The 21,921-nt window shown below is 41.9% G+C and overlaps 1 protein-coding gene across 1 annotated transcript in view; it reads right to left on the bottom strand.

The window, feature by feature from the left end:
* Nucleotides 1-7,912: 7,912 nt before the first annotated feature.
* CUL4B (cullin 4B) overlaps nucleotides 7,913-21,921 on the bottom strand; it is a 30,430-nt gene continuing 16,421 nt past the window's right edge. Inside the window, exons 11-21 of the mRNA XM_035113778.2 lie at nucleotides 18,298-18,416; nucleotides 17,585-17,777; nucleotides 16,262-16,366; nucleotides 15,614-15,724; nucleotides 15,108-15,193; nucleotides 14,394-14,501; nucleotides 13,677-13,790; nucleotides 12,742-12,847; nucleotides 12,495-12,667; nucleotides 10,638-10,790; nucleotides 7,913-10,085 (exon numbers count right to left, since the gene is read on the bottom strand). Coding sequence (XP_034969669.2) covers nucleotides 9,990-10,085; nucleotides 10,638-10,790; nucleotides 12,495-12,667; nucleotides 12,742-12,847; nucleotides 13,677-13,790; nucleotides 14,394-14,501; nucleotides 15,108-15,193; nucleotides 15,614-15,724; nucleotides 16,262-16,366; nucleotides 17,585-17,777; nucleotides 18,298-18,416 — 1,364 coding nt within the window. The 3' untranslated portion in view covers nucleotides 7,913-9,989. The remainder of the gene's footprint in view (nucleotides 10,086-10,637; nucleotides 10,791-12,494; nucleotides 12,668-12,741; nucleotides 12,848-13,676; nucleotides 13,791-14,393; nucleotides 14,502-15,107; nucleotides 15,194-15,613; nucleotides 15,725-16,261; nucleotides 16,367-17,584; nucleotides 17,778-18,297; nucleotides 18,417-21,921) is intronic.

The raw sequence follows: 21,921 nt of genomic DNA, 5'->3' as shown, positions 1-21,921 counted from the left end.
ATCTAGGCCAGCATTCTGTTCTCTCAGTGGCTAACCAGATGCCTCCCGGAACCCCGCAAGTGTGTACACACATGCACAATATGTACATATCTATATGAAAGAGAGGCCACAAGGCTTTGTCAACCCACACAGAAATGCACATACAGAGGGCCTCAGTTCCAGAGGGTCCGCATGCAGAGGTAAAATGAGGCAAAGCCAGGAACCCCCAGAACTGCCAGCCCACCCACCCCCCTATGCGAGGCAGAAGGCTGTTAGCTCTGGGAGTTTCACTACGACTTTCCCAGAGCCATAATGAATGTATGTGTATGCCCACACAGGGATGGGTCTATTAGTGGTGGCTTTATCTTTGGGCTGGCATAGTTTTGTTTTTGTTTTTTTTAGCTCTGGCTGGTCAGTACATATATTTCCTTGTTTTATTTATTCCATAGTAGAACCGCAAACACATGTTTTACTTGGAAGACCCACAGTGTCTAAGAAAGGAGCGTAGTCCTAAGTAAGCAGAGGAGGATTTGGGACCCTTTCCTTATAGAGGAAAGCAAGCGCTTTTGCTAATGCCTGGGAGGAACTGGGGGGTGGGGTTGGATCCAGCTAAATTCTACTCAGAGCAAACCCGAGTAAGTCGCGCTATTTATAATTTGAGTGGTTCTCCCGGGTATGGCTGACACGCTACACGCCTAAACAGCACGGTCATAACAAGAACCGGTGTTTTGAAAGAAAGTCAAGCAAACAATTAAACCGAGCAAACCGCGGAGAGAAAATGCTGAGTTATAAGACCACTGTCCCGTCACGTGCAGATTTTGTAATAATTGCAAATAAAAGGGCTGATGTTGTTGTGCGGGGGTAACGAGATCGGGCGTCAACAACAGCACAAATAGGTTTCAGGCTGCAGTTTGCAACTCACATCACGAGAAAGTGCTTCTTGTATGTGCGCGCGCGTTTGTAGTGTATGTTTTGTATATTTGAAATGAAAAGGTTGGCAGCGCTGCTGATGGGCTCGGGTACTTTCGCACCGCTAGCAGATCAGGAGAGAGATATATACAAAAAGCAAATTATGTGAAACCTGAATTCCCAAGTGGACAAACAATGGGCCTTTATTTTTGTGCTTTTACACACTAGCAAATATGTTGTAATTTATTTTAAGTAGCCATTTTTTGCTTTAGGGTGCACTCTGGCATTTATTTACAGTAGATACCTAGGAATTCAGGTTATTAAGAAACACATTTTTTACATTTGGGAGTAAACCACCATGACAGTAAAAAAAAGAGAAGATGCTCATATAAATCAACAATTATATACAGTACTTAAAGTGTTCAAAATCTTTCATCTATATTTTCTCTTTGTTGGAGTATCATGATCCTACTTTCTCAGATGGAAGACCAAGGTAGAGACAAAGGGAAACTTCCAATTTGTTGGAACCACCTTCGTGGTGATAATACAGTACTTGCATAAAAGATAAAGCCCAATTTTATGCATGTTTACTGAGTAAATCCAGCTGAGATCCATGTGGTTTACACACCAAGCATATGAAAGCGGCAATCCTAAGCACACATATTTGTAAAGTCCATTGAACTCTTATTTGGGGGCCAGCATGCTCAGAAATGCATTGCAGAAGTTTAAAGAATTATCAATGCTAAGCTTGATTGGTAGCATCTAGGAATAATAATAAAATAAAATAAAGTATGTGGAACTGTACTGTTCTTGAAATTCTAACTTTCGGCAGATAGGATGCTCCTAACACTGGCTGCTCCACAGTAAATCAGCTCTGTAAAAAGGGTAAAAAGGTAAAGGATCCCCTGGATGGTTAAGTCCAGTCAAAGGCAACTATGGGGTTACATGCCTCTGATATTCTCTTCTTCGCCACTGGTAGTCAGTGTCTAACCATGCTTTGTGAATGTGAGGCTGTAGGCATGGAGACAGTAATCAGAGGCAGAGGTGTGGTGAGGGAGAGACGCTTGCTGGTTTGTGGTCCTTCCTGAAGCCTTTTTATCTGACTCCTTGGCACACATCCCTAATTATTCCTGGGGTATGGCCGCTTTTGCATGCTGACAGTTTCTAGGAGCCACAGGTGAGAGCAGAGTGCAGGGTGGGGACCAAAGGTGGACAAGCTACCCTGGAAGGAGCACACTGTGTCCCCCACCAGAGCTACTACCCCTCCCCCTAACACCCTGTATTAATATTTTAACAACTGGTGGATCACATCACAGGAATCTTCCCTATACCAGGTCAGATAGTTTGATTATAATACTTAATATTTGTACCTGTATGGTGCTTTCAAGTGTTTAATGCATTTTGTGTATATTATGCTCCTTGCAGCAACCCAAAAAGGCAATTCAGGAATATTATGTCCAAATATTACAGAAGTGGGGGATGGTCAAGGCTAGTAGTATCTCATCTGACTGGCAGCAGCTTTCTGGCGTCTCAGACAGAGGACTTTCCCACCATCACGACCTGATCTTTCTAAACTTGGCTGTGCTCAGTGCAATCTCTGAAGCCCCTTCAACATCTTCTGTACCTTACTTTGAATTGGTGCTGCCACCGCAGCTCTCATTCCTGCCCCCCTCTCCCTCCTTGATCATGCCACTGTGATCAATACCAAGCCCTCCCTGTCATAGTTCAGCAGCCTCAGCTTTTACAGCTGGAGTCAGTCAGGGTCTTGCCTTCCCAGGTGGGAATAGGCCAGCAAGGCAGGGAGAAAGTCTTCTGTCAGAGCCTGGGTGGACACTGAGGAGCTGTGGCTGGGTTTTGATAAGTATGCACCAGGAGAAGTGGGGGTTGGAGGCTGCCTTGGAAGAAAGGATCTGTGAACTGAGGAGACCTGTAAACAGCTAAGAGATGAGAGTCAGGAGAAACTGCAGGATTGGAGGGTGAAGAACAGGTGCAGGAGGAGGGAAAGGAAGGTCCAGCAGGTGTAGAGGCCAGGGCTTCCTCCCCCCCTCCTCCTCCCCTCTCCTGCTCCCCTCTCTTCCAGGACCAGAAGAAGATTGAAGCGGGAGGAGCAAAAGCTTGCATGCAGCTTTTTTTTTTTTGAGGGGGGGGGGGAAGATACATAAACTATCTCACTGGGTGCACACCTAGAAGTAACTGACAGACATAGAATCATAGAATCATAGAATCATAGAGTTGGAAGAGACCACAAGGGCCATCCAGTCCAACCCCCTGCCAAGCAGGAAACACCATCAAAGCATTCCTGACAGATGGCTGTCAAGCCTCTGCTTAAAGACCTCCAAAGAAGGAGACTCCACCACACTCCTTGGCAGCAAATTCCACTGCCGAACAGCTCTTACTGTCAGGAAGTTCTTCCTAATGTTTAGGTGGACTCTTCTTTCTTGTAGTTTGAATCCGTTGCTCCGTGTCCGCTTCTCTGGAGCAGCAGAAAACAACCTTTCTCCCTCCTCTATATGACATCCTTTTATATATTTGAACATGGTTATCATATCACCCCTTAACCTTCTCTTCTCCAGGCTAAACATACCCAGCTCCCTAAGCCGTTCCTCAAAAGGCATCGTTTCCAGGCCTTTGACCATTTTGGTTGCCCTCTTCTGGACACGTTCCAGCTTATCAGTATCCTTCTTGAACTGTGGTGCCCAGAACTGGACACAGTACTCCAGGTGAGGTCTGACCAGAGCAGAATACAGTGGTACTATTACTTCCCTTGATCTAGATGCTATACTCCTATTGATGCCGCCCAGAATTGCATTGGCTTTTTTAGCTGCTGCATCACACTGCTGACTCATGTCAAGTTTGTGGTCTACCAAGACTCCTAGATCCTTTTCACATGTACTGCTCTCAAGCCAGGTGTCTCCCATCCTGTATTTGTGCCTTTCATTTTTTATGCCGAAGTGTAGTACTTTACATTTCTCCTTGTTAAAATTCATCTTGTTTGCTTTGGCCCAGTTGTCTAATCTGTTAAGGTCATTCTGAAGTGTGATCCTGTCCTCTGGGGTGTTAGCCACCCCTCCCAATTTGGTGTCATCTGCAAACTTGCTCAGGATGCCCTCAAGCCCATCATCCAAGTCATTGATAAAGATGTTGAACAAGACTGGGCCCAAGACAGAACCCTGTGGCACCCCACTAGTCACTACTCTCCAGGATGAGGAGGAGCCATTGATGAGCACCCTTTGGGTTCGGTCAGTAAGCCAGTTACAAATCCACTGAATGGTAGCATTGTCTAGCCCACATTTTACCAGCTTCTTTACAAGAATATCATGGGGCACCTTGTCAAAGGCCTTGCTGAAATCAAGATAGGCTACATCCACAGCGTTCCCTTCATCTACCAGGCTTGTAATTCTGTCAAAAAATGAGATCAGATTAGTCTGACATGACTTATTTTTCAGGAACCCATGCTGACTTTTAGTGATCACAGAGTTTCTTTCTAGGTGCTCACAGACTGTTTGCTTAATGATCTGCTCTAGAATCTTTCCTGGTATTGATGTCAGGCTGACTGGGCGGTAATTGTTTGGGTCCTCTCTTTTCCCCTTTTTGAAAATAGGGACATGCTACTGATGGAGTTGCCTTTCCCTAACTTGTAAGTGTACTTTTGACAATAAAGAGATAACTCCTCACTGCAGACATTCCTTGTCTGTTAGCACCATAATAGACTGACATGTGATGCACCAGGTACTTGGCAACAATCCCCACCCCCTACTTTTGCTGCGCCATGCAGGCATCAACCCAGGTCTTCTATCAAGCAATGGACAGTATTAAACAACCACCACCACAAAAAATGCACAAGCAGCAAGGCTAGCTCATCCATGAGGCAGACTGTAGCAGCCACCTCAGGTAGTGGAACTCTGTGCTGGTACTGAGGTCGCATGGTTGTGGTGGCTTCCACAGTGAGATATTGCAAGAGCTCTGCAAGATCTTGCTAGAAGTTGCTGCAGCCACATGGCTTCAGTGGGGACAGCGGGTGTAGGTGGGTGGGACCTGCTTGTAGGACATGGAGCATGAAGATCTTAAGGGCTGGCAGTTTCCTATACTCCTACACCAATATGGGGAACCTCAGGCCCACAGGCCAAATGCAACCTTGCAGGCCTGTGTGGACTCTCTGCAGGCTGCACACCATCAGTTACCGCTGGAGGCATGATGGATGAGGGATAACAGAGCCTTCTCTGCTGTGACACTCTAGTGTTGCAGTTTCTCCTTCAGTTGGCTCCTTCACCAAACTGCAGTCCAATGCTATCTTCTTTCATCACACCTTTAAATATAGTCTTTTCTATTGCGTTTTGGCTACTATGCATAGCTGTCAAGTTCTTCCTTTTTTTTAAGGGAAATGCTGAATAGGCTTCCTTGCAAGAAAAGGGAAAACCTGCTACTATGATTTACTGAAACTGCTACCATGGTGATTTTGTGGCTCCTTTTCATCCATTGTGAACTACGTTTGGCTTCACATATTATAGGAAGTATACTATAGTATACTATAGGAAGTAGCAGATGTCACAGGAGCAAACTCTTAGGAGCATAGGAAGCTGCCAAGGCAGACTAATTATTTTATCTAGGAATGTTCTCCAGGGTTTCGTTCAGCGAGTTTTCCTAGCACTACCTGGAACTCAGGGCTTCCTGCGTGCAAGCCATTTACTCTAATCACTGAACAGCTTCCCTTGCAATGGAAGGACCAAGGCTGATCCACTGCAAATAGGAAAATGACAAGGTGAGACTTTGCGACTTCATTGCATGCAGTACTGTGCTACAGCCGTTAGCCATGTAAAAGGACTAGAACCACCAATGGGTTCTAGCCTGCGGTCATTTTATTCCCTCTAGAATTTGTGATTCATGGCTATGTTGAAACGCATCAGAAGTTGTAGTGTCGCTCAGAACAAGCTTTCCAGTCGACTTGACCCTCTTAGGAGGAAAGGTCTGCCTTTCAGGATGATTACCAAGCTGCTGGGCTTTGCTCAGCTCTGTGACCTCAATACTCCAAGCTAGCCAGTGTCACAAAAGACTGCTGCTGGTGGTTTCTGTTAATTTCTCCTGCACATAAGTCGGGGAGGGGCAGGGAAGTGGCAAGCATCCTCTGTTAAACCACACAAGAGGGCATTAAACAGAACAAAGAAAACAACTAGTCCTCTCTATGACCTCTGAGGATCACATTGCCTAGTGGTAGGTGGGGCCAGAGGCAAACAATGGGCAGAGACCTGGTGTCATGGACTGCATGGCCCACTTCCTTAAGAAAAGACAAAAGCTCAACAACTTTGACTGCCCCCCTTAATAAAAATCCTGGTGATGCCCGTGGTGGATAGGCTGGAAGCAGAGGAGTGGTGGGAAGCAGCGGAAGAAGGCTCAGAGCCAAGGGAGTGAGGTGGGAAGATCAGGGGTCAGAAGAGGGAGCAGTTTGGGAGGAAGTGCCGTAACCTGAAGGGGCAACAGGGTTTAGTGAACAGCAAGAGGCTGGGGCACAGAGTGGTTCAGAGGCAGGAGGTGTGGGGCCAATAGGCAGAGTGGAGCCAGGCTGCTGAAGTACCGTAGTCGGGGAATCTCCTCATCCTAATGTGACCAGCTCCTCTTCCCTCTGGTCTCCCAGAAAATGCAGAGAAATTAAGAGGGTGGTGCAAGAGGGACCAGGTGAAGGATCATTAGAAGGCAAGGACCTTCAGTCCTCACAACTGCCTCACTGGGGAAAGACCTACTGATAAGAGTTGCTGTTATCACTGCATTGTTTTGGTTTTGTTGAATAATGAATTAGCTGCACTGACACTGGGTGTTTTACTGCTGACCTGCCCGGTTCTGGCTTCTGACACCTGGAGGATCACATTTGGCCCCTGGGCTTAACAGATCTTGGCTAGGTCAGCAGTTGTTGGCCCATATGGCTGGCTAATTTTAAGCAGGTGGGCGACGATGGAGCCAGGTTTTTCCTGGCACAGGCATCTGTGCAGCTTTCAAAAGTTCATTTTAAAGTCCTTTCTGTACGTTACACCCAAAATGAGTGCATACTATGCCAGGATAAGGAGCCCAGGTCATTTGCTTTACCCACATTCCTTGATTTCCATCTGCAGTTGATCTTCCTGGAAAGACAAAGGAACCAGCCTCAGGGGGTTCCGAAAGACATAGGGAATCAACCCCATGTCTCTAAGAATTACTATTATAATGGCTAGAAATGCCATGTGAAAATGCTATTTTATTGGGCTTTTGGCCTTGAAAACAGATGCATCTAAAATCAAATTAACTTTTGCTAGAGGTTTACCCACACTAAAGCAACCTTCTTAAGAACCACCAAGGAATGGGCAAGCAGGCCTAAGGACAGTATCAATGTGGTATGTACAGCTGCACAGTGGCACTGCAACAGTTTCTGGTACAGACCTCCTTGTGTCCAGCAGGCAAGAAAGGAGGGCAATTTTACAAGGCTATACAAGTTATACCGTAAGAGACAAAAACTTGAGTCGCATGCAACAGGCTATACAGTTTGGTATGGCACAAGCAACTCTGGAATGTGAGTCCCCCGCTTTCCAATCCCTTCTGCAACAAAGCCGTCTGACATTACTTCCCAAAGTGGTCTGACATTACTTCCCAAAGTGGTAAACTACAGTTGATCCTTCCCCTCGAAACTAGTATCAAATGTTGGTTTGCAATTCTGGTTTGGTGGGAAGGAAGCACAAACCATAATTTGGTTGCTTGGATTGAGCAGCAAACTATGGTTTGCTCTGAAGAGGGAAATACAGGGAGGGCAAGAAAGGAGGGCAGAAAAGTGTGCATGAAGCTGAAACTTACATGTAATGCCAAACTAGGAGGGCAGAAAAGTGTGCATGAAGCTGAAACTTACATGTAATGCCAAACTAGTGCTTTCTTTGGGTTGGTTCAGATGCAACTTTTTTGGCTGTGAGAATTCTTATGAATTTGTAAGCGATCAAGAGAAAACAACACATTTAACACTCCCAAATGTACATGGCACACATTCCGTACCACATGACAAAATGAAGAGTTTAGCAACACAAAACTGTTTATTATTTATTAAATGACACAAAATACCTAGATAACAGACTCACTCTTTTTAAAGGACACATATTTACATTATTTACCAAAGGAAAGACTCCCTGTACCCATCCACTCACTTTGAAATTTTCACTTTTTTTCCACTGAAGGATGTTGCAGACCTGTGTATGTAGAACATTTTTTTTAAAGGAACAGGTTATTTCTCCCTCCCACAAATGTCTACCTCCTCCCACCACCCAACTCCAAAGGTATTCTTCTGAAGAACTTCTTTATACAAAAAGTATATTACATTTTTGAATGCTGCTGTACTCTTAGAACTTTAAAATGTGTTTAAAAGGAGGAAATGCTCAACTATATGAATTCATTAAAAATGAAAGTGATACTTTTAAGAATGCACAAAGCAAAACATATTTTGTCTTAAAAAGAAAGTTAGGACAGATGCTCTGCTTTGGAAAAGTTAAAAGACCAGGACACACATATATATACACACAAACAGAAAAATAAGCATCTGAAAGAGATCAGGAAGGTAAAACCATAGCTAACGTAAGTTGTTGTTTTTTAAATTCTACTTTTTAAAAAGTTTACCATATATACTTTGGCACCTTTTGTAAGCTAGAGAACAAAACAATCTTTACAACACATTTGCCATTAGTTTTGAAACAAAATGGTCACGGTTTTCTTTAAAATGTATTTAAATCAGAAAGAAAGAAAAAATAATTCATTTTGTTGGGTATAAAGTTTTTTTGTTTACAAATCCCCCAAACAAAAATATTTGTCAGAATAAATTTGCAGTTTTTAAAAGAAATGCAACTGCTTTGAACTGCACGCAACAGACGAAGATCTGAAAATGTCTGGCCAGACAGACTGTTTGGGTCACAGTCTAACCCCACTGCAAGAAAATGTATTTATATATATCTATTATAAATATCTTTATGGCTCAATAAAGCAGGCACATGATTCCAGCAAAAAACAAGAAAAAGAAAAAACTTGCTGGAGAATATGGCTGGAAAGTAGTTTTTGCCATAGCTCAACATCAATTACAGGAAGATAGGGAAACTGATTTAGTAATGCTCATTGGGGAAGAAAATGTGAAACAAAGGCATAGTTTGTTTTCACCAGTGCCCAAAACAAGCAGACACTTAGTTTTCTTATTTGTTCATATTTTAACACACTGCTTCTGGAAAATGTTTTTTTGCAGAAATGTGACAACTGAATGGATCACAATCATAATTGTGGGCACATTTAAGGTGCAGTTTCCAAAGAACTTACCCCAGATAAGAGTTTGCTCTAGTTGAAATTCATCTTTTAAATGAATTATTTCCTTCCCAAAAAGGCATTCAAATCACAAATTTATATCAGGCACACCAAATTGCACAACAGCTTCCATTTCCATCCATCCCCCATTGTGAACTTCTCCTAAGTTTATTTTCTATAAATAATGCTCATTCTGGGGGACACTTTTGAGAAACATCACATATAAGTGGAGCAAGGATGGCAACAGCAGAAGAGGCATTCTGCAGCTGATGCAGAACAATCTTTAAAAGGACATCCTGTGGCGTATTCCTAGTTACTGTCTCCCCAAGATTTCCCAAACCGCACTCGATCTAGCAATATTACTCTGTAAATGGCAGGCTCTCATACTCGAAATGGGTCTGTTTTGCTGCAAGCAAAATTTGGGTGAACATGAGATTGGCCTTTGTTATTCAGAGTGATAGTGAAATCAATACCTTCGCTGTTTATTATTAAACCCTTAAAAAGGGCTTCCCTTTTTGGGACCAAGGACCCAATGGAACCACAAAGACCAGATACTTCCATAGTTTTCTGTACACTATATCGAATATCATGCAAAGAGTTCAACAGCATTCTTCTGAAAATGTAAATACCAAAATGGGCATGTGGAAATCAATTGAAATGCCCACTCTACTATACCCCCCACCCCTTACGTTTCCATTCAGCCACTGGTAGTAGAAAAAGTTAATTTAATGGGATCAACAGGTTTGCTTATCCATCAGCAACCAAGTAGAACATCAAGTGTGCAGAAAAGGAAAGAAAGGCCCATTGTGTGTTTATGCAATGTAGTTGTACTGGTTCGGGTTCTCCTTGTCTCTTTCCATGTAGTCTCTGTCAATCAACGACTCTATTCTCTTCTTAAGGTCAGCGGGCTGTGAAAGCAATTCAGGAAGTGAGCAACCATTTTTTAATCGTTAGTATTAAAATATGTATATAATGATCATTCAGTTTTTACATATTAGTGTACCGGTTCAACTCAATATCCTTCACATGGGTGCAAAGGTTTATAAACAAAGAAATTATGATTCGCAACCCAGGTGGACTTTGGACGTGCACTTTACCGCATCTACAAAATCTTCCTATTCTGACAACACATAACATATAGGCATATGTTTTGAGTGCTGAAAGAAGAAGAAGAAAAAGAGAAGTGTGACTAACCCAAGGTCACCCAGCAGCTGCAGCGGAGACACGAACCCGGTTCCCCAGATTACAAGTCCAACGCTCTTAACCACTACACCACACTGGCTCACAGCCTTCCTAACTTATCCTATATTGGAATTCTTTATCATTTGCTAAGAAAATCTTTTGGTTTTGCTACACTGGACATTCTCAAAAACAAAACTATTTTTCACTTGAAAGTTCTGTAACAAGAACTTTGCAGAACTAATTTGCTGCCGATAGTTTAACGAACACGGATACTCTACCTTTACAGGGAATTTAAGCTGGTTGTATACTTCAGACACGAGCAGATTGTGGCTCAAAGTCTTGCGCATTTTCATGATTCTCACAATTGCAGCATCAATTTGGTACTGACGATCCTGGAAGACCCTCTCTGTAGTGCTTGCTTGTTCTTCTACCTGCAGGAGCAGGACATTTGGAAAAGAAAGCATATCAGAAATGGAAAAAGTTTTAAATATGTCAACTCTAAAATGAATGGATTAATTTAAATCAGCCATTAATTTGGGATGGGTGGATGAAATTACATAGGTGTTCCACGAGGTACTAGTTCTGATAAGGTCACCCCCCCCTAAAACTGAATATCCTAAATATATCTTTGTATTCTACTCACCTGCTTCTACACAAGCCATCTCTCTGTTAATATTTGGGTGTCCACATTTAGAAGTCAGGCAGGCAGGCAGGCAATGACTATTCTCTCAGGAGGAGAATCCTGCCTTTAAAATACCTTTCCCATAACTGTGTATGGCTACTATCATGCATTTTAAGCACCAGTTTGAAAAGCTGTTATTTGTTCAGGCCTTTGCAATAGTATCTAAGGGCTGATTACTGTATATCTGACTAAGAACAAACAGGAGTCCTGCTAGATCAGACCAAAGGTCTAGCTGACCCAGCAATCTGTTCTTGGAGTGGTGAACTGGACACCACTGAAAAGTTTATAGCAGAGCATGAGCACAACAGCCATTGGCCATTCTAAGTCCAACATCTGGTGTTCAGTGGTATCCTCTCTACAATACTGGAACAGGTACATGGTCATCATTACTAGTAGCCATTGATAACCTTTTCCTCCATTAATTTGTCTAACCCCTCTTTAAAGCCATCCAAACTGGTGACTACAGCTACATTGATTCAAATGAAGTTTTAGTGTTTTATGACATATATATATATATATATACACACACATACATACTTACACACACACACACACACACACACACACACACACACACACACCACTGTCCTGTTTATTTTTGTTTTTAAATGGTAAAGCTGCATGGAAAGTGATTTTTTAAAAAATAAATAAAAAAATAAATATTATGTCTTTTTGCTGGGGGGGGGGGTCAATGAGAAGGATACACATTTTTTAACACCAACAGAAACTGAAAAACTGTGGGGTGTAAGACCTGGTGGCTCAGAACAAACTCTAATTTAAACATTTGCAACGAAACATTATTCCCACCCTCTTCCTGGTCATCTTTTAGAGGGTGTTTGGCGACAGGAAGGAAATGGAAATAAACCAGTACAGTGGTACCTCTGGCTGCGGACAGGATCTGTTCCAGAACTCCGGTCAGATCCCGAGGTTTCCGCAACTGGAGGGACCGCTTCTGCACATGCGTGTGTGGCGGCAGACTGATTCTGCGCATGCGCAAGAAACACTTCCAAGTTTGCCTCTTTTGCAACCCCAAGTTTACGTTACCCAAGGGTAATGTAAGCAGAGGCGCTACTGTATATTATAAGAATAAGCTATAGCTAGCAAGCCACCCAGCTAGGAACTGATGGTCATAAATAATTCAGCCAGTAAGCATGCAATGTAAATGGATGCTTTGCCAAACGCTAGGAAAATGAAAATCTAATTTAATGTAAAAGACAGCTTTCGTTTGTAATGAGTCAAGAGCAAGTGTCTTGATGTCCCAAGCTCAGAAAAAGAGGTTTATGTAACCCCTCCCTCTAGCATATCAAATAGTTCCTGATGACTCCAGCAGCGTAAATGGAAAGCTAAAGTCAACATAGCTGCCACTGATCTGCTTCTGGGTGATTTAGGCCACTGATCAGGCAACCAGAAAACATATGACAATAATCTGAAGAGGGAGGGAAACAACAGGTACCGTTTCTTTCATCTGGATCTGATTGATTTTTATCCTGAATAGCTTATGCCTGAAGTCATCATTGCAGGTAAATTTGTCACCATCTTCCACATCTTTGCCTTTGGGGCTTTTTGTTAGCACTCTGGCCTTGCCACAGGCTAATGACTGGAGGGTTCGTCGGAGCTCTCCATCCTCTAGAATAGAAAGGAGATGGTTTAGTTTTTTAGTCACTAGTACTCAAATACCACAAGGAGCATCCAATACTAACCTATTCCAGTAGCTTGTTTTATCTCCTCTAAACTGAATTCTTCACCTTCGTTAAACATAAGCAGCACTAAAGTCTGGAATAATGAGACCTGCAGCTCTTTTTTTCCCTGTCAGAAAAAAGAATGATAAGAACATTTCTGCATTTCCTTAGAAAACTTAAGAAATTTGTTTAATGATAGTTCTATATGCATGCAGAGGAAAGTCCTACAGCTTGCAGAATTAACATCCATTCTGCAGAAAAGGAAATATCCACATGACAACTGTGTTGTCTTTATAGCCGAGTACTTGTGCCCTATGAAAATATAATGTGTAACTATGGTTTGCCTTCCTTAACTATGTATCTGAAGCACTTAGACCAGTTTAGGATTGGCTATGAATGTGGTTGTGAAATTTCAGACAGCCTGAATTAACAATGCTGAAATCTATACTGAGCATACCCTTGTTAGGACAGTTTTCCCAATTCTCCAGCTATTCTGTTTATAGATCTTCCTAATGTTTCCCTGTTTCCAGGCCCAATTCAAAGTGCTGGTTTCAACCTATAAAATCATTTTACAACTTGGAAACCAATACAAGTCTATGCTCATCCAGGGTTCAACCCCCCCCCACAAATATATTTATATTTATATATATTTTTTTGGGGGGGGAATGACCCTAATTGAATACTTTTGATGGATCATGGAAAGCCTTGTTCTTGTGGGTATTCACCAAAAGATGGGCATTTAATCCAAGTGATGGCACAGGATGTTGGTGGCAGAACTGATGAAGAAATGAAATCACATTAAATGAAATAAGGCAGAAATGGTTCAACAAAGCTGAACAAAAGCCAGAGACCAATTTTAAAAAATGGGATTGATCAGTTAAAAAGTCCTGTTACATTCCATATTTACTAAATCACTTCAATGAGTGATTAACACTATACTGGTAAGAAAACATTACCTCTTTAAATTCTGCTTTGAGTACACAGTGTCCTAATGTTGATTGCCACTGAAGTTTTCTCCCACTGTGCTTTCCTAGATAAAATGTCTTGAATATCTCTTGCAATTTCACCATCTGAAGAGAAGAAAAATATGAGCTTAAAGTTGAAATGATCAACTACTATTTCCTTAGTTCTGCCCCTTTCCCCCCCTCTACTTTTTTACTGCTTATTTGAAAAGGCTCTATCACTATTATATTTGTACCATGAAACTTTATACTCAAGTCATTTTAAAAACTAGCATTTTACAACCAAAAGGGTTTAAGATTAGAATTAGTTTCTAATCTTCAATTAAGGACTGCTAGTTTCAACTAAGTGAATCTTTATTGTGCCACAGCTTAAGAGAATTATTTAATAAAGTCACCTCTACCCCAAATTGTTTAAATATACTTTTTTAAAAAAGTGCAAGAAGCTTCAACTCTTCTCGAAGTTTTGTATATTTATTTTTACTGCTACAGAGGGAGAGGCTCCCAAATTACTTACTTAACCTATTTAATTTAAATATTCCCCTCAAAATATCTAATCTAAAGCTTGATGCGATCTCAGACATTTCTTGGCCATCTTCCAGTTTCCTCATAGGTAACTAATGTTTAATTTTAATCAGTAGTTTATAGTCATCCACGTCAAAGAAGGGTAATAAATTTTTCTTTAATTTTGGAAGTGTTGTTCAGCTGTCTTACCTCTGGTGGCAAGTGCACCTCCATAGGCACATAGGTTGGCCAATAACCCATAGTCAAGATGTTCACGGTGAGTTCAATGTTACCAGGTACATTCTGATTTTGCATATACTACAACAGAATCAAATGGACAGAATTGCCATACAGAATTACAAACAAGCTACAGGCATTATTAGCCATTCACCCACTCCATATTTAGATCCTATCCTTTCTCCAAGGAGCTCAGAGTGGCAGAAATCAACTCCCACCTCCCCACTCAATCGCCTTTAAACTAACAGAGATGGAAACTGGGCATAGGTCACCCTGTAAATTTCATGAAATTGAAACCCAGATTTTTCAAGCTGAATTTCCTTATCTACTGCTACATCATACTAGCTCCAAGAAAAAACAAAAATCCTTAACAGTATTACAAATTTGGCACGCAGAAGCCAAAATGTGTTGATGGAACTAAAGTATGAGTATTTCAGTTGGTAGAGCATGAGACTCTTAATCCCAGGATTGTGCGTTCGAGTCCCACATTGGGCAAATGATTCCTGGATTGCAGGGGGTTGGACTAGATGACCCTTGTGGCCCCTTCCATCTCTACAATTCTATGAAAGGCAGATATGCGTGTTGTGAGAAAGCAAAGCAAGAGGGAGTCCTTGCAATGTCCTTTTCAGATGTAACTGAACACAAGCGGATAATGATGAAATAAGGATGGCCACTTTGTACCCATACCTGCTTAAACTGTATCATGATGTCTTTAGAAAGCTCCATGTCTTTAAACATTCCTTCAAGTTTACTGGTGAAAGCAGCTCCACATTCTATAAAAGGACAGTTGTGTATTGAGTTGCAGTTAGGAATTTTGTCACTATCAACAAGTGACTAAGAGCGCATCATTAACAAGACGGCAGAGATATATTTTCTGTTTCAGTTCAAGTTGAAGATTAGGGCAGCATTGCAGTGCTGCTCAGAGGTGGCTGGTTTGGTGGCCACTGCTGCAAATGGGTTCCGCTGCTGTTCCCTCACTACTCTGTCCTAGTAAAGCAACAGTGACACTGTCTTTCAGGAACACATGGCTTTTTTTCTATATAGGAATGCGCTCTGTGCAGGAAAAAAGTGTGCACATCACAACGGCTAAAGAATACTCAAGTGACTTATTGTACAAAAGCATACATTGGGGATTTCCTATGAGAAGTATACACAGAAAAAAATTTAGTGGAAGATAAAACAAAAAACCTTACCATGTTTGAGCTTGGAAAGCATAGATTTTTCAGCATCAACTGATGCACTTTTGCCGACTAATAGCCGCTTTGCTAAATCTTTTTTGTAAAAGGCCTCAAAAACATCTTTTCCTGTAGAAGAGAAGTAAGTAGATTTAAAGCTCCTTTCCAAGTACATGTTGCAACCGTCTCATTTTGTGTTAAGGATTAGCAACTTGTGGTCTTCAAAGGGGAACCCTGAAGCTCCCCTCATTCCATACAGGTGTAGGGGCTTAATAGCAGATTATTTTGAGATGGCAGAGAGATTCAGTGGAAGGTTTGACCCAACCTTCTTATTTCCTCAGAGTGGTTCTATGCTAGAACCAGTTGCTATCTATGCATTCCGACCCACCAAGTATTTAACAACACAAGTAGTTTACAGATTCATTTAAAAAATTGATGTGCGTAAATGAGTTCCTGTGGGTTAAGGCAATGAACCTGAGTTATGCAATCTTGCGTATTTAATTAAGACTTAACTCTGATTCATGCATACCTAAGCCCCAAAACAAGCTGGGAGAATAACTGTTAAGCTTTTGATTCATTAAGTCTTATTCAGCCAGCATTATTGGGGCCTATATTTTTTGCTAATATGCATGGGTGCCTAATGTAAAGAAGAAGACCAGGTCTTACCGTAAATAAACCTAAATATAATCATAATTTTATCTAACATCTTTTCAAGCTCTTCATCAGTAGCCTCTTTGTTGCCTGCACGAAGCTTTGAATCCACATACTTAGCTGAAGAAACAAAACCAAAAAGGAAGTGATGGATCTGAGCAGGAACTCCTAAACCAAGTCTTAGTTTACTCTTGACTAGGCTAGTGTTCTACAACCTCTACTGGCTCATTGTCGGTTCTAACAGAAAAACAAAAGGGAACTTAAAACTCTGAGCATTCAAAACGACCACCTTCTCCATCCCACCTTGCTGCTCCTAAGTATGGCCAATTCTTAAATACAGTCATACCTTGGTTTAAGTACGCCTTGGTTTGAGTATTTTCAGTTAAAGTACTCTGCGGACCCGCCTGGAATGGATTAATCCACTTTCCATTACTTTCAATGGGAAAGTTCGCTTCAGGTTAAGTACAGACTTCCGGAACCAATTGTGTACTTAAACCGAGGTACCACTGTATCAGGTCTGATCGGAAGTCAGCCCTCTTATTCCCTCATAGCCAAGAGGCTGCAAAGCTCCATCAGAGGAACTAGACTGGCTAGGACCAAACTCAGAAATACAACCTTGCACAAGATATCTGCTAGCTATAATAGGCATTTCTCTTCCATGTTTTAAACTAGATTATAATTGTGCCAGCTGTGATTATATGATTGTTTCCAGGAGTGCTGGAGTTGCTGTCCAAGTTGGTTGCTGTCACTACTTCTTGTGAAACTGAATTTAAGAGTTTAAGTATGTGTTGTTTGAAGCCAAAGTTCTTTGTTTTGTCTGTCCTGAATCTTCAACATTCAGATTTACTGGATGTTCAGATCTCATGAGAAAGGGAGCAAGGTTCTATCTATTCACTTTCTATACACAATGTGTAATATTATACACCTCTATCCTGTCTTCTATCACTTGCCTTTTCTCCAGACTAAAGAGCCCCAAATGTTGCAATCTTTTCTCAAAGGGGAGTTACTTCATCCCCTTGATCATCTTGGACACCCTTTTCTGAAACCTTTCCGGTTTCACAATATCCTTTTTGAGGTAAGGGGACCAGAATTGTACAGGGCATTCCAAGTGTGGTTGCACCATATATTTGTGTAACAGCACTATAGTATTAGCAGCAGCTTTGTTTTGGATGGCTAATGATTACTAGCATGCAATTCATCTTTTTTTACAGCTGCCGCAAAATGGTTGAGCATCTTCACTGAGCTTTCCATTACCATCTTGAGACTAGGAGACTAGGAGTCTTAATAAGTTGAAATAAATTAATAATAATAATTAATAATAATAAAAACAAGAAGTACCTATAAGCTCAGCTGGTTTATTTGGTCTTTTGTTGATGAAGGTCTCGAAGGCTTCTTTCATGGCATTAACAAACTTCTCATTCTTCAAAAAGCAAATGTCAATTATATGATCAACTTTATCCTTGAAGTCTAGTAGCTCTTGGACCATGGTTTTGTCTTTTTCTGGATTGATTACTATGGTGCTGCCGAATGCCTGTGAAGGAGGAAAGTTATTTATAACACACTTGTGCTGAATGCCACACATAGTTCGAACAAGACCCAGTGCGTAAGCACACACATTGCATGCTTTACACAAAAGCAGTATGCACCAACCAATTTATTGCCTATTTCATTACACCCTGCCCTTTGTTCAAGGAGCTCAAGGTGGTGTACATGGTTCCTACACCCCCATTTAATTACCACCATAACTCAATGAAACTGGTACAAAGTCAGCCAGGGAGCTTTTAGTTAACCCATGAAGATTTTCAGAATGTTAAGTCAAGAAACAGAATGCAATGGATCCAACAGAGATGATGACTCACCACTGTGCAAGTTTGCAACGTTGATGCAAACTTGTTCAGCCTATATTTTAGAAAACTATGGCGACAGCTTAGCCACATGATTTGTCATATATGGCTTATAAACCAAGATTTTGCTGTCATCTTTCCCCACTTCAATAAATTTAAGACTTGCTCCTCCAAGTTAACTTTTTGAAATAAGTCACATATTGATACCTTTATATATTCAATCCATTGCTGCAAGAGAGCTTGCACTCCATTTTTCACCCTACTGAACAACTGATACAATAGAGACAAATCCTGAATTCGATTTTCATCCAGAAGGTGATTTAAACCTGCAAGATAAAGATGTGTTACTAATTACTCCAAATGAAACAAAGGCAACTGTGAATATTTAAGAAACTACAGGTCTAAAAGGTGGGGAGGAGACTGAATGCGAGACAACAAATGAATTGAGAAACCACATTGGATGAGACAGTTTTCAGAAGTGAGGGTCTTAAATCTATTGCTGAGGCTCCTGCTCCTGCCACATGATTTCTAGTGAAGAATGATCATTAAAATGGGATAACATTGAAAAAAATGGTGGCAAGGTTGGGGATGGGGAGGAGAATAACCATGTACACCTTTCACAAACTCCTAGGATAAAGGATGGGATAAAGCAAAACAAACACTTCCATTCTGCACAGCTAGAGGGAGCAATGTCAATGCTTTCACACACGCCATAACAGTAAGCAAAATGTGATTCTCTTTGAAAAGCATGGTGTCTTAAGCATGATGACCATTTTAAAAGGCAAGAAAGCAAAACATTTAGTTTATTCTCTCCTATCCCTTATCCTCCACGGAAAGTTGACAAGTCGGACAACCTATACCCATACTTTCTCTTTTTCTGTTCTTAGGAATATTATGCTTTCATTCTGAAACACATCTGAAGGCACTACAGTGGCTCCTTACCCACAATGAGGACAGGACTTGCAAGCAGGGGGGTAGCAAGGGGTGTATGGTGAGTGCAGTCTGTCCCAGGTGCAATCAGGAAGGGGGGTGACAAAATGCTGGCTGAACTAGTCTCTGAAGCAACTCTGAAGTTACTCGAAGCAAAGGGCGCACACGCAATACCTCAAGGAACCGAGTAGGGTTGAGACTGAGTTGCACCCTGCTCTGCGCTTCTGGGGACACCAGCGTCGACCCAATAGGGACAGGGAGCCCAATGTCGCCAGTGGCAGAGTGGGGGGTGGGGCTCAAGGCAGGCATCAATGGTATATTTGCCTGTGTGACATTAAGACTAAAAATTAACTGAAACCCATTCTTTATTACCTTCAACTGGATTTATAACTGTGGATTGTGAATACACCTTGGCTTGATTGGTTTAAAGAAGATTGAGTTTGTTTTCAAATATTTCTTATAGATAAATTGGAATTTTAAAGTTTGGAACAGGCTAGAGAAGCTGAAATATCAATAAGGACTGGATATGCCTGTGTCTTTTTGATAGGAGAAACTATTTCTACAAAGATTGCTGGGAAGGTGGTGCCAGGACCCAGGCAGAATCTGGCAGCGTCTGAGAGCCTCTACCCTGCCTTCTTAAAGTTGGAAGCTGGGTATGCTTATAAAAATGCTTGGAGAGATAAACTGAAACTTTAAAGATAGGAACAGGTCAGAGAGGCTGAAACATTGAAAGGACTGCATATGCCTATATTTTGCTGAAAAGAGAAACTATAAAGATCTTCAGTTGTTTGCAACTCCTTATATTGAGAATTGGATGAGTGAGAACTATCTACTCTTCCCTAGGGGAAAAAGCCATTACTTATACTTTCTAGACATTCTGTTGTTTTTGTGTGTGTTCTTTTTAATATAAATTTGTGTATTTTGAATGTTAATTGGAAATTTCGGTTTTATTTTAAACTGTATACGTGTAATGGGTAACCGGGCTGGAGGGAAAGTACAGGAAGCAGTGTTTCCTGGGAAAGTGGCCTAGACAAAGTGTTAAGATACTGTTGTAAAACTGACTGCTTTGAGAAGGCAGAGTGAATTATCTTAATTTCACACGGCCCTGAGTATTTTGAGTAGTTTAAATCATGTCAAGGGACAAGGTTTGCTTGGAATTGACAAGGTTTGCTTGGAATTTGCTTGGAATTGAGGGGACTTTTCTCTGTGTGGAAATTAGAATGGATTAAAGAGATGAAGGCAATTTGGGATAATTTAACAGACAAGATTTGAGCCTGAATGAAGAATTTTGTATATATGGAACCAGAAGAGGGAATGGAGGGAAGTCTCAAGGTTTAAAGAACCTCAAATATAAGGTTTTGAAGTGTTATTGCTGTATGAGGACTGGGAGGAGGGGGATTTACTATTTTTATTCTTTTTTATTTGTGGTTAATTGTGGAAATTAATGGTAAAAAAATCAATGGGGGAGCTCCAGCAGCTGACCCAAGATGCTGGGTGTTGCTGGTGCTGGATCTGGGCTGGATGCGGGAAGCACCTTTTTTAAAGTTGAACGAAGGCTGCTGTGGGGATAAAATAAACTTTATGCAAGGCAGTAACCTCAACTAACGTTTTCTGCTGATGGAGCACATAGTGACTGCTAGCATGGAAAGGCTTCTGAGGCAGCCTGTGTCTTGCAAGGGGGATCCCAGCTCTAACACCAGACACCTCCAGTTGAATGCATGAGGTGGAAGAGGAGAGGAAGCCTCTTTGGATTGACCCAAACCACAGGATTCAAGTTACAAGAAAAGTGGCTCAGACTAAATGTCAGGAAGAACTTTCTAGCAGTTAAGAGCAGTTTGACAGTGGAATGGTCTCCCTCAGGAGGTGGTGGACTCTCCTTACTTGGAGGATTTTAAGCAGAGGTTGGAGGGCCATCTGTCTTAGATGTTTGAGTTGAGATTCCTGCATTGCAGGGATTAGACTAGGTGACCCTTGGGTGTAGCTTCCAACTCTACAATTCTATGGCAATTTTCTACAGATCCTTAGATAGGAAATTGCCTGTTACTGAGTCTATCCAGTGCAGTACTGTCTACACTGACTGGCAACATTGTCTCTCTAGGTTCTCTCTCAGCCCTACCTAGACATGTTGGTGGGAGTCATGGACGGGCTGGACTCAGGACTGTTGGGAGGCACCAGCTGGGGAACCCCCAAGGGAAGAAGGCTCAGAGCCCGGGGAAGGGTAGCAGATGATGAATGGTCAGACAGATAAGAGGGAGCAGATGGGGAGGAGGAAATGTTGGAAGCTGGAGAGGAAATAGGCCTTAGTGAGCTGGGAGAGTCTGTGGCAGAGAGCAGTCCAGAATCAGATCTACCGGAAAGAGTTGGTATGCTCACTAGGCTTGGCCTCCTGAGCTGTTTATTTCTTTGAATAAGTTAACTTTACTGGCACCATGTGAGTTATTACTGACCTGCTCCTGGCACACACAACCAGACACTGACTGTGGGGATTGAACCCAGGAACCTCTGCCACTGTCAACTTGTCAATCACTGCTGTGGAAAGAGTGGGCAGTTCTCTCATCTGGCTACCCCTCCATGCCAGAATACACCTGGTCAGTTCAGGGTTTTGTATTCTCTGGCCGTCATCACTTTCCCTCCTAAGGCCTTTCTAGGGGAAAATAGCAACCAAAATACCATACATATATCAGAAGAGCCTGCTACTGGATCAGGCCAGTGGCCCATCTAGTCCAGCATCCTGTTCTCACAGTGACCAACCAGATGCCCCCTTTGGGGAAACCTGCAAGCAGGATCCAAGCACAAGAGCAGCCCTTTCCCTTCCTGCGGTTCCCAGCAACTGGCATTCAGAAGCATCACTGCCTCCGACCGTGGAGGCAGAGCAGAGCCATCCTGGCTGGTAGCCATTGG

The sequence above is a fragment of the Zootoca vivipara genome, chromosome Z, assembly GCF_963506605.1.
Source record: "Zootoca vivipara chromosome Z, rZooViv1.1, whole genome shotgun sequence".
NCBI lineage: Eukaryota > Metazoa > Chordata > Lepidosauria > Squamata > Lacertidae > Zootoca > Zootoca vivipara.
This window is presented reverse-complemented; position numbering and strand designations above follow the sequence as displayed.